This window comes from Acanthaster planci, linkage group LG17 (genome assembly GCF_054643075.1).
Source record: "Acanthaster planci isolate LZ-2023a linkage group LG17, COTS_SCS, whole genome shotgun sequence".
Classification (NCBI taxonomy): Eukaryota; Metazoa; Echinodermata; class Asteroidea; order Valvatida; family Acanthasteridae; genus Acanthaster; species Acanthaster planci.
This window is the reverse complement of record NC_141793.1, coordinates 3,532,427-3,545,942: the sequence shown is the minus strand read 5'-3', so window position 1 is coordinate 3,545,942 and position 13,516 is coordinate 3,532,427. Positions and strand designations below refer to the sequence as shown.

General features: G+C 43.7%; 1 protein-coding gene across 15 annotated transcripts in view; it reads right to left on the bottom strand.

The window, feature by feature from the left end:
• The window catches only part of LOC110976468 (SRC kinase signaling inhibitor 1-like), a 90,391-nt gene that overhangs the window by 26,581 nt on the left and 50,294 nt on the right, over positions 1 to 13,516 (bottom strand). For 13 of the 15 annotated variants that reach the window (XM_087147724.1, XM_022229738.2, XM_087147723.1 and 10 more), the window contains 2 exons: positions 10,182 to 10,396; positions 4,382 to 4,486 (listed from right to left, as the gene is read on the bottom strand). In XM_087147724.1, coding sequence (XP_087003850.1) covers positions 4,382 to 4,486; positions 10,182 to 10,396 — 320 coding nt within the window. Of the gene's footprint in view, positions 1 to 4,381; positions 4,487 to 4,628; positions 4,862 to 10,181; positions 10,397 to 11,375; positions 11,892 to 13,516 lie in introns of those variants that run through there. The other 2 variants (XM_087147731.1, XM_022229739.2) reach the window with 2 other exon arrangements.

The window sequence follows — 13,516 nt, the reverse complement described above, 5'->3', positions numbered from 1 at the left end:
CATTCAGAGGGTAAAGCTGTGAAAAGCTATTTTTGAACTCCGATTATCCACTCTAGCTAGAAGCATCCATTCACCAACATAGGAGAGATGGCTGGGTAGGGTGTTAATCGATCACCTGGGCTTGTGCATGTGCCGACCCGCATGCAAACCCTGTACATAACAGGAAAATGGTGCAGGAACCTGTGCACACATGAGATATGTTCCCACTGAGGTGACATCACTATGTTTGAAAAGCAATGAAACAACAGGCCACCTCTGGCAGCTAAATGCGGCAAGACAGTTGATAAGGTTGCCAGGTTGGTACATGCAGCGCTACTGCTTTTGTGACCCAGGGTCAATTCCCATAGGCCTTTACCCAGGCCAACTTGTGGATTGGCTTTCCAGTTCCAACATGTACGGTACCTGTCTCTGATGCATGTAAGGTGGGGTTATACTGCAGTCCAGAGGTGGATCCTGATTTTGAAGGGAGAGGGGGGCGGATCAGGAACAAAAGTCCACTCATGAACAGAGACCAAAGGCTTGAAAGCAGCAAACCAAGACTTGTAGTACCGAATTAAATAACACCAATTAAAAAGTAGTAATGTAACATAACAGCAACTGTTATCTAGGTGTGTTCCAAGTACAGTTGTGACCCGCTCTGCAAAAAAGGGTAATACATGTAAGTCGCGTGCAATGCCCAAACATGTTATGGCCTGTTCAATTTTTAGAGGGCAATATTTCTTCAAAAATGTGATTTTGTGTTTTTTTGTTTAATACTTTCTATAATAGTTATATTTCCAGAATTTGTGACTACAAACATGGATACTGATGAATAAAGATGAAAATTGATGAAATCCTACATAGCATTGTGTTTGCAAGCGCTACAAGTGCTTTTATTGAATCCAAAACTGTGGATATACAAATGTCTGTATATATCCAGAACGCAGCCCACTACAGGGGTCATTCATGTATCAAATTGCAGCTTTTGATGTACAGAATCCAGCCATATAAAAAAACTCATAACCTGAATCTGACGACTTATTACCCATTTTTCCAGAGCCGGTCACATTTTAGCAGTGCTGCTACAAGTAGTTTGGAGAAAGGAAACACTCCTATGCCAGACTTCCTACTGAAGGGCTGATACCACACATATACACAAATGTGCTGGGAGGCATTATTAAAAAAGAGGAAATCAGTTGATCCTCGGCTAAGCTGCATGCTAGAGCATATTAAGCCGTTACGTTGTACGATAGCTCACTGAACCAAGCCTGACAAGTTTGCTTCTGTTAGAGAATGTGCAGGCGGGGAAGCACTGTGCTCCCTGATGTAATCCGGGCATTTCCTGGACCCTGGCTGAGGGGGGAAGGGATCCTATAAGCCCCCCCCCCAAAGATCTTACATCTGCACTGGAAATGCAGGCCTGCTTACTGAAGACGCAACTGAAACCATCCACTTTGTGACTCTGAGCCTTTTCTCTGTTAAGCAGAATTATGTTTTGCGTGGTTGTTAAAATAAAATTTGCTAGTAATGTACTGGTAGGTCTCAAGACAGAGTTCCTTTTGCTGAACTGTGATGAGATTTATTTTAGCACAGAAAACTGACGGACAGCCATCTGTTTTTCAGCTCCATGATTCAAACTCCCTAATTTTCTTACTCTTTCACTTTGATCAAGTCTGAAAGATCTTGACATCAAAACATCAAAATTCAAGCCCCAAAATCTGTCCTTTCACACAGTAGCAGAAACAACTACTACAAAATATATCACACTGAATACAGTGCAATACAAAATATATAAATCGGTGCCATCTGTCAAGCAACAACCTGGCTGTGGTCACTTTTCAACATCTCATTGGCATCTCAAGACATCCTTGCCTAAATATTCCTGAAGGGGCATAATGGTGACAACCCACACTACCTGATGACTGAATTTACTACCCTCCTGATATTGAGAAGTGCCCACTGAATGATTTGTAGTTTTAAAATCAGCCTGGTGACACCAGGTCGAAAGTTGCGGTTTCCTCCTTACACTAAGGCCTTTGTTTCTGTTGGTGCAAACACCTTGCACTGGGCGGCAGATTGAGAGGGCTGGTTGTTTATGGACCATTAGGGCATCTATGATGAATGGGAATGATGATGCATGTTGGTAGTACATTACAGCAAAGAGCTCAGTGCAGAACATAGTAAACTGAAATGTGCAGTAACTGAAGAGTAGGATCTTGTCATTTTATACATAGACCTTCTGGGTACCAAAAGTACTAAAAGTAGTAAAACTGTAGGTGTATATACATGTATATCCTTAAGTAACAAAATTTAGTACTTCAAGGCTGCCTGCACATGGTTTAAGAACCTTTTTTGACAAGGACAATTCAAAACAAGCATTTGCTTCGACTCAGACAAGGTTCAGGACATACCCACACTACCAAGAGATGGATTTTCCAACCTTTAATTTTCATTCAAAATTCTGATCAACAACTTCTCCATCTTGTCTGTTAACGAATTTGATATATGCAGACTGAGACCCCACACAGCTCCAAGCAACATTTGTAGTCAGTGCCCACCCAACATGTACATGTGCAGATCAAAGGTGAAACGGGTACTAAAACTCTACATGTGTATCCATAAATAAAAAAAATCAGTTATTCCAGGCAGCCTATGTATGATTTAGGAACCTTTTGTAACAAGGCAAATGAAAAAAACACATGAATTTGCTTCAGCTTGGTGAAAGTTCAGCACATATCCAAACGACAAAGAGATGGATTTTCCAGGGAACCTTTAATTTTCATTCAAAAGCTCTGATCAGCAACTCTCCCATTTTCTCAATTTTTGTCTTCTTAAAATATAGAAATGGAAATATGCAGACTAGACCCCACACAGCTCCAACTTCCGAGCAACATCATCAATCACCGATCATGTACTCAGCTAGGAGGAGGGCACCAGACCTAAGCTGAGGGTCATTCCTCAGGGAAAGGGGGTAGAGGTTGGGGGGGGTGAGTAATCATTCACAGTTAATGGGACCAATGATGTGTTTATGGGTCATGTCACATAACACTGATGAACGCGTGTCAACATTTGGTTATAAGTGGTCCAGGGAATCAGTTTGATGGTATGCCGAGGAATGAGGCAGGGGCACACCGATCTCGATGTAACACTCAGGACAGCTCCTCAGCCATTTGCAGCTGCGCAAAGGAGTGAAGCGGTGCCCTGATTCCCTATGGACCTTTTTCACCCACGAGACTGGATTGCGCTAAACGTAAACAATACCACCACGCGTAGACCACTGTGGCCCCGGTGATCGCATATATTCCTATGGGCAGCTTCCACCACGTACAAGCGCACATATGAATGCTGCATGCTTGACTAGTTGATCTTGAATAAGTCGATTACCATCACAACACTATCCACTCATTACCATCAAAACACTATCCACTCATTACCATCACAACACTATCCACTCATTACCATCACAACACTATCCACTCATTACCATCACAACACTATCCACTCATTACCATCACAACACTATCCACTCATTACCATCACAACACATCATGGTCCAGCACGATTGTGACATTATAGGAAAAAGGTCCATAGATCCTTCTGCTGGAATGTGCACAGGGAACCAGTGCCAACCCCTCCCATCAATGACCCTCATTGACAAAATCTTTACCCCCCAATTTTTTTTTAGGAGTGGGACCGATAATAATGGAGGACAGCGGCCTCGCTTCTAACAGCCAATGAATGGCCTGGCTTGATGTATTGAATAGCCCGGTGGAATAACTTGCTTTGGAGTTAATTTGTTTTTGGAATGTGTCAATGGTTTTTCTGCAAAGTATTGGATTGAGGACGATTCAGGAGGGTTCCTGGACAAATTTCCATCCATAAGATGTTCAGAGCTAGTTAATGGGTACAAGACTTTGTTCCTTACTGGCTCTATACACAAATACTCCCCCAGCAGGGCCCAATTTCATGGCGCTGCTTAGCACACGATTTCAGCTGACAGAGGTGCCACATATTTCATGGAGACCGTAAGTAGTAAGCACAGCCAAAGGCATGCTAACCTTGCAGGAAAAATTTTGCTTAAACTTAGCGACATAACAATAGAAATCTCCATGCGCGCACAACCTTAATATGTTTATAGTACAACCACGCTAAGCACCACCGTGAAACAGTGCTTAAGCAAATTTTTCTGCTAAAGTTAGCACAACTTTTGTGGCAACCGTTAAGCAGCTCTGTGAAATTGGGCCCAGTATTGAAGAGACAGACTGGGCCTGCATCAGAATGTGCCTTGCGCACCGAACCTAGCTGCACACCACTAGCTGCTGGCTGGCGCTGCTGCACACCACAAGCTGCTGGCTGGCGCTACGTACTTGTACATAAAGCATACAAACAAGTCAAAACTCACCTGATCAGGTTTTTTGGCCATTTCGATTGTGCCTGAGTGCTCTGGGTACTTCTGCTTGAGGTATTCCAAAAACAACTCCCGTTTCTGCTCGTTAGTGGTGGGTCTCTGCGAAGTGATGGAAAAGAATAATCACACTTTATGCTACAGTAAACAATACAACCAACAAACAAAAGCACGTAAACAAAACAAAAAAACCCCCAAAATTAAGAATGGCCAATCATTGTTAAACATTAATCCCTTTACTCACTGCTCACACGGAACTTAATTACAGTTACTGCTTTAGTGACAAACAAGATTCCTCTTCATTAGGTATTTTCACAAGCGCCAGTAACTTTGTGGTACAGACAAGTCAGTTGACTAGCGGCGCGTTTCAGTCTCACATGAACACTGTTGCACGTGTAATGCAGCACGCCACAACTCACTGGGACTAGCCTGTAAATAAACAACATAACAACAGATGACATTTAAGAAGAACTGCGGTGTTCATTTGAAACCACAAGCTCTTCAAGTTCATCTGCACTGATGTGAGGCCATCGCCACTGAGAAAAAAACAAGATATTTGACAAGCCTTCGACATTAATCATAACATGTCTTTGCCATTCACTGTGACTAAACTACCAGGGCAAATCAATTCAAGGGTTGACATTGGCCCATAGCGATCTTTGCTCTTCTATTTTTGAACACCTCATTCCATACCCCTGGAGGATTCTTCAAGCACTGCTTGATAAAAAAAAAGGGACATCGACAAAAGCCCTACCCTATGACAGCTGATGTAAAATTGTTTTTCATCACAGCGACTGGGAGGAGTATGCGGTGATAAATGAGGTCCCGACAATGTCTCGCAACAATGAAATGTCAAAAAAGATAATAATGATAATAACAGTGGGCCACTGCACTGATTTGACAAAATAGGTCAATCTTTCACATTTAAAGAGGCTGTTTGGACTGCAACTATGTGTAAGTTTCTTTTTCTCCAATTAATTTGTTTGAATCCTCAATTGGGTAGAAAAAAGTCCTATGTGAGAATTACCCTCCCCTTGAATTGAAATGTTAAACTGAGAAGTCTGCTTTCGTGTTTTGAGTCTTTTGCCAACTTTGGATAACTGAATTGGTGAAGCACTGGAACAGTGCCCATGGGGCCATACCAGGAGGTGCAAGTCACGTGACCAATTTTGTAACCGCATTCCACAAAATAAATGTTCACATAATTTGTTCTTGTTCTTTTTAAAAAAATTCAACTTTGCATTAGAAAGAATAAACTGGCCTCTGTTTTGGTGAACTGCCCAATGTGGCGTCTTGATGAAATTCCATATTATGTGGATAACAGACGTTGAAGTTTCATTTAGTTTGCACAGCAGAAGGTGACTTGTGGCTCATTTTGTCTGGGTGAAATTATGATACCATATTACACTGCATCAACAAACCGGTAGACGTAAGGGGTGCTAGCAAATCTGTCCAAAAAACTTCACATCGAGTCTGACGAATCTTAAAAAAAAATTTACGACTGCATTCCACCAAGGCCAAAAGCATTCCTTTAATGTGTAGTGCCCGGCAATATTGACACTGTGGTTATGATGTCCACCGAACAAGGGCATGCCATGATACCTCAACATTATCGTGAATGCCTCAACATTATCGCACCTAGCCTAAACAATGTTGCCAAGCACCCTGTCAGTTTACATGATCTTTGGTCTGATCTTGATGGAGAGAGGCAACAAAACGAAGGTCCATGTAACAGTATTATGGCTAAATGACCAAGGCTTCAACATCCCCAAGAATGAGTGGTTGACTGTATTAAGGAGAATCAGTATGAACTATCCTTAGAACTGATCGCGTCTGCAAAAGTTCTCTGTGGTAACAACTTGTCATTATATCTGAGTAATAAATACCGACGATCATTACAAAAAGTAAGGAACTTGATATACATTTCTGGCACCAATGTCTCGTTGAGATACGGACTTCAGGCTCAGCTGCATCTGGAGCCAGGATGATTTACCAGCATTCTGACACACACTCAACCAGACAACAACAACAACATACCACCAGGGTGGCTGTGAAGTTGAACCTCTTGACCAAGAAGAAAGACGCAAACAATTCCTGACAAATTGCACCGCCTGTTTTAATGACCATGCGGGGCGTTAGCCCAGCCCGACCTTTGAATGCTAGTATTCCACTGTGAATAATTTATGTACCATGGTAATACTCTCTACCATTTCCCTACACTTGGGATTCAGCTTCTCTGGTTGAGAGAGAGAAAAAAAAAAGGGAACAAGACTGCATCTCCCGTTGGTCCACAGATGATATCAAATCACCTTGTCGGGCATTGAGTATTTATGGCCGGGCATTGAGTATTTATGGCCGGGATCGCTGAGCGACCAGAACAATGCATTTTGTTGCCCATATAAATGGGAAGGCATTTACTCTGGCGGTTTTCATTTCCTTGAATGTGGGGGGGAGCAGCCCAACGCTAGGGGAGGCTAAAGCGATATCGGTACATTAATTTGATTTGAAGGGAGACAGCGGCTGCGATCGATATCCGGCTTTCAACAATTATGAACCCACGTGGGTAGATGTTGAGTGCAGTACAGGTAGAAATATGCAGGGCAGGGCAGGTGTGTTGTAAGTAGGCCAACGTGTTTGCTGCATGTAATTACAATGGGAACAGGCTTTGGAGCAGAAATCAGTTAAGAAAGACAGTATTTTTGAGGTGCTGTAATAGCATGGAATTTAAAAACTCCACCTCTCCAGACGTTGCTTTTAATGTATTTTTGTACTGCAAAGCTCAGGCCTGGGACAAATTCTGCATAGCCACTTACACTGAACCTACATGTACATGTGTACACACAGTATCTGAGATTTACTAATCAAGAAAGAGAGTTGATTGGCAAAAGAGAGTACATGTATTAACCAATTATGTATGCAAGGTGCCCTGCTTACCGAAACTGGTTCACTCTGCTGGGCACAATTTCGTGAAGCTTTGAAGCAGAAAATTGCTAAGTAAATTTTTACGCGCAGCCAAAATCAGCTGGAAACCAAAGACGAGAGATGTACTCTGTGTGGTACTTTTATTTGCGCGGCAGACCATTTCTGCTAAGTCGAAATTTTCTTTGCTCAGCACAGCTGGCCCTCGATTTTAACTAAATGGATAAATTTGCTGAGCATGAGGCCGTGTCAGAATTACGGTACTTAGCTGGGCTTGAAATTATGCGACAATCTATGGTAATGGCCACAGCTACACGTAATTCCCATAAGAGTTGTATGTAATTTCAAGCCACGGCCCTTTGGACGTGGCCTTATTTGCTGCTTGGTGCCACAATGAACTGGGCCCTGGTCTGAGCTAGAGCTCGAGGTACATGTTGAGCTGAGGACATGTGGCCATCTACTTCTAGGGTTTGGAGCTTCTAACGTAGGGTCGGGGTTCGAATCCTAGCAGGTGGTTTACACGTTGTGATGTCAGTCACTGTACCCCTCCGTGCCTCTCTCCACCCCAGGAGTAGACGGGTACTTGTGGGGGGTACACACAGGTACCGATATTGTGTTTAGTTGCGCCTTAAACAGCAGAATGGGATAGTGATGTACACTCCCAAGGGAGCTGAGATGGTTGGTTCAGATCCTACAAACCCAACGAGCAGGGATGTACACTTGTATGTAATGGCGCCTTTGAATGATGGACACCATACTGTGCACCTTTATACACTGTAAAACTGCTGTGATATTATTGTACTAAGGTTTACAGTCTACATGAGTGGAATGTCCACATTCCATTTGTGTGTGTTAACATTTTCACACTATCACTTTACCTCCCTCCAGCAGGCGTGAAGACCGAAAAAAAATCGTCATTTTGCCCCGAGGTCATATTCATAAATTCGTTTTGATGCCTTACACCTTCCATTCTCTCGACCGTTTGCAGTCAGTGAACACAGAGCAGTGAACTTTACGATGGGGAAGGGGGGGGGAGGAGATAAGCCGGCAGGGCAGAGACTGAAACCAAATGGCACATGCACTTGTCAGGTTACAGAATGCCGTGCACTGAGATTGAAAACAATGCATGAGAAATGACGCTTCCCTCCCAATCGAGGTTTGGCTTCAGGCCAGCAAAATGTAAGCATGGAAATGTTTTGCCTGGTCCGCCCCAACACGCACAGAAAGTTTACAAACACTATCAGGCAGCCTACACATATCACACCCATAAACTGTTGGTAAAAAAAAAAAAAAAAGGGGAGGGAGTGACGGATTCTGAATTTGATGAGTCACGTGAAATATGTACGCGCATTCCATTTCCACTTTTCTGCACAAGATTTATGACACAGATGATAATTGTTTAGGGGCTTTGCTGAAGCTGTCGCACCTGCAAAAATAAACTGTGGGTGTGACTGGTACAAGTGTGCTTGTGCTCAGCAAGCATTCTGAACAATGACGCTCCTCTGTGTCCCAGTATGTTGTCGACAGGGCCAACAACACATGAATTATGACTTAACACTCCCAAATACATGTGCTGGGGGGATATACACTGTACAGGATAAAAGGTCCAATGTTTGAATGGACTTTTCCAAACTCCATCCTACACGAACATGTACAGCATAAAGGAATATTCTCGGATCTGAAATGTACAAATGTATGTGCTGCTCTCGGTAACTCATACTGAACTGCTTGGCGTTAATTTGTTGGACTTTTCATTTGTCAACACTTCCTCCTTTGGACAATAGTAAATCCAGCGCCAAGTGCTGTGTACACAAACTACAGGAGGCGGACAAGAATGGCACAAGGGAAGCCTGCATGTACCCCCTGTGCCCAATATCCAAACGTGTTAGGGCCTCATGCCTATGAATAAAAGCCCCTTGCTTCCCTTGTATTGGTAGGCCCATGCTTTGCTGGGAGAAAAGGGTCCCATGATGTAATCCCTGATGAGCTGTACCACTCTCCAGATATAAACTGGGCCATGTTTGCAGAGAGATTTACTGCTCTCTAATGGATTGTGGCACCTTAACTATGGCAAACTGTTTTTGCCTCCCAAGGAGAGCCCACCAATTAACAGGTTTTACAGCGGGTTTGTTGTCACACCATACAACAGTCTCTATTCTGTTAGCCCAGAATTTATGGAAGGTGGCTGGAGTGTGCACTACAGGTCTGCAAAGAATTGGAGGGGGGGAGACCGAGAGGAGAGCTTGAAAGTAGGTCAGCACGAATGAAACAGGCACCCCCATTCTTGCTAGGACTCTGCATTTCTATGAAAAGTACACAAAGAGCAGTCATGCGTTTGGCGTACATGTACATGTATTGGAATTCCACATGTGGGAAGGTTTGAGTTTGACGCTGTAAAATCTTCTCAAACCACAACAGGCAGAGTGCAGGAGGTGAAGAACCCATGAATAATCTCCCCACAGTAGAAAAAAAAAATCATTGACAGCTTTTCTAATCGGATGAAGATTAATTAAATTGTCAGTAACTGTGTTGAACTAAATAATGTGGCAGTAACAGTTACCAATAACGTTAATGCAGAAATTCCATACTGAATCTGGCTGTAGCTTAACACCAGTGTGACTAATTGAACCCACTCCATTAGGAAAGCCTACGACTTCCTCTTATCTGACATTTTACAATGCTTGAGTTTTTTCAATTTGTGCATGGTGAACTAGTGAGAGGATTGCAGGCAAACCATGTTAAAATCTCTGCTGAGAAACAGTTCCATTCAATAATCTTCAGGGGACGCACAGAGCGCACTGCTTGAAAGGAGAGAGCTTTATCTCGCAACCAGCTCGAGGAAACTTCCTCCCCTGCTAAGCAAAGCTGTCCCACTCACCTGACTGTAGGGGGCCGCTGCTGTCGCCGGCGTGTGCGATGCGAGCGTGTGCCTCCTGTCTCTCTCCCTGTAGTAGTGGTGTGGTCGCTGCGCCGAGTTGTTGCTGATGCTGTGCGTGGCCCGCCGCTGTCCGCTTGTCGTACTCGAAGTGGCGACTTGGCCCTGTTCAAGGTACGCTGGGTTCACCCGGAGACCTCCTCCTTGTTCATCTGTTCCTGTGAATTTAGGATGGAAAAAACAAGTGCAAAATTATGAATCCCGAAGACATTAGCAAATAAAGAAAAACTGCAAACATACATACAGGCTGGTGAATTCGATTGCTAGAGCACGAGTACAGTATTCTGAAGATTGCTGGTTCAAATCCCACTCCGGTCAATTTCTATGTGCCAGCCTTTACAAGACCAGCACAAGACCTCCAGTCTGAATTCAAGTCACAAGCTATTCAAATGAACTGCAACAAAAGCATTCCTTTGTCAGTGTTCACACTGTTACTTGTGACTGGTCTTGTGCATGGTCTTGCGATGGTCTCGACTACAACACTGCTATGTTTATCTTGACACTGAATTCAAAAGGTTTGAAAAATATGCATCATTTCAATACAACAATTCTTCATTTGGCAAATTATCTCTTCATGAATGCTTGTCATCGCAAGTGAATCTCGAGATCAACCAGAATCAAGTCAAGTTAAAAACCATTCAAATGAACAATATAAAAGGCAGCTCTTCCCCTATAAACCAACCTGTATTTTGAATTCACACCAACTTGTAATTTACTACGGGTTTTTAAGTTTGGTACCTCTCTCAGTCTTCCCAGTCGGAATGAGCGATACAAACCTTACAAATCAGCTTTCAGTATTTCATCATTTGCTACCAAGCCTACAGATGTATGCACAGGTGTATACAAGTACATCAGGCAACAAGACAAAATGTAAATGTTGTCACTAATGCTGTTGGCTAGCTACAGTTGAGTTTTGCTCAGCACCAACAAACACAGTGCCTTCCACTAATATTTAATAAGGCGCTTAAGTAAAAAAGCCAATTGCTTCAACACATTTCGAACGAGTTGTGTACGTGCTGTGCCTTTGCCTCAGCAGCAACGTCCTGTACATGTGTACATGTACCGGTCCTCCTGGAGGTCTGAGGTGGGTGAAATTGAAAAGCATGGGGAAGTGGAACATGTTCACGTGTGACTTACATTCCAGTATCTGGGTTAACAGGGATGGAGATCCACTTGTAGCCCTGCCATATTAAGAACTTCCGACCAATGTCACAGTCTTTGAGAACGTAATCTGTACTTGGCTTAATCGCTCTGCAAGATGTTGGTTGAATCTCCAGGCTCCGCGGCGGCCGTGACTCAGCCAGCGGGGCCTGTAGTCGCTCGTAAACCCAGCGCTTCAGGTAATCGCTCTCCTCAGGCTCTTTGCATTGATCAGCTTGAATACTGCTGAACACTCATCACTCAGCCAGGCTTGGGATTAAAATGGCCCCCAATTATAAGAACGTATCTTTTCCACTTCCAGCAGTAAAGCCTATGCTTTTTTTGTGTGAGAGACCGAACACCACACTCATCTCATCTTAGAAATCCAATCGCTCCCTCTTCTAAGAACGTCCACCCCGGGCTATCCACACACCAATAGCTAAACTGGTGTTCTGGTCCAGTGGTATTGATCTGTGAGGACGCACGGTGTGAATGATGTGCCTGGGAGCCTGCCGTGCATCACAACAATGAGTCAGCGACGTGGCATGTTTGTATACAAACTGGTCAGCCAGTCACAGCAAAGCAGGAGAGTCACTTGATGAACAATGCAGCCTCACAATCAGGTCGGCCCTGCGTCAGATTACACAATCAGACGGATGACCCAAGGTCCGCAATGTGCTGGTTAATACATTAAACTTGTTGATGTACATGTACACAGTGGATGGAAATATGGCATTGCGTGCATGCCTTTTCAATGTACACGGCACATGTTTAATGTGCATGTACAATATTGTTTTTTTAACCATCCCGATGACAATGCACAATGCACATGGCAAAACTCTGCAACAAACTTTGATTCCATATTGTCAAAAAAGATACAGCGCTTAACCTCACAATGCAATGGGGACATTTTTGGTCAGTGGGAGCAAGTTGGCCCTTGGCAAGTTTGAAAGCTCCAAGGCCAATCCACCTTGTACTGAAATGAAGTCAGAGGGAGGTTTGGCTCTACCCTGTCTCACTTTCAGACTTCCCCTTTGGTTGAAATCATGCGATACCGGTGTATCAATCCCACCGGTGTAGCCCTCCTTTTTCTGTAACAGTCGCTGATAATCCAAAATTCCTTCCACTTGATGGACCACGGTACACAGACACACAGGAGTTACATGCATTTGACTGATTTTGACTGAGAGGACAACTTTGTCGAGAATGCATCTTTTCACAGGAGGGTTAAAGGTACACGGGCATGTACATGGATACGTACACTGTAAATGTACAGGTACCGAGGAACATTGTGGAGATCTGTAGGAGCATTTCAGCCACTTGCCCCATAACTTCAGCCTGATGATACCCTACTGGCATTGCAAGGTGCACCTTGACTTAAACCGTGTGGTTTGGTAGAGTTCTCTCCACTCCCTCATTTTGACAAAAGACCTATAAAACTCATCTCAAATCCAAAACCTGTGATGCGCATGTTCGTACCGAACGGCAAACAACTCGCGGAGCCGAGGAGTTTCAACTTTGGCCACCAGATGCCCAAAACATTATTGCTGCACGATGTTCATCAACCTGTTGAGCGCCCACAACATTACACCTCTTGATGGGAACAGCAGAGCCCTTCCAAACATACATGTACAGGCAAATGCACATTTTACAGTCCAACCCCCCCATGCATAGATCCCATGGGGCATACCCATGTACATGTACCTTTCACATCAGGCTGTTAATTGAAAAACCTACAGGTGCTGTTGTCCAATTGCCCATTCAATTTGCCGCTTGACCTAACAAAATGCAACAAATCTTGCTGGCTGGATCTGAAGTGGTTTCCCCTTTCAATTAACGGCCAGGTAAAATAAGCCCAGTAAATGTAAACCTAGCCTGAAGGGCTTTAGACCTGGCTCAAGCTGTTAAAGGGATGTGTCGTGACAAAAATTCTTTGACTGCGATGAACATTTGGTTCAAACGCAAAGGACGTTGTATGAATCAGGGATTTACTGTGCTACCATTAAGACTTAAGTTACTTTACTGCTGTTGTTTATCACTGATTTCTTCCCCTGTCGCGCTGACGGTGGTTTACACGTACATGTACATGTAGGTACTGTACTAAGTTTAAGTACTTGCGTGAAGGGGGAAATGACAGA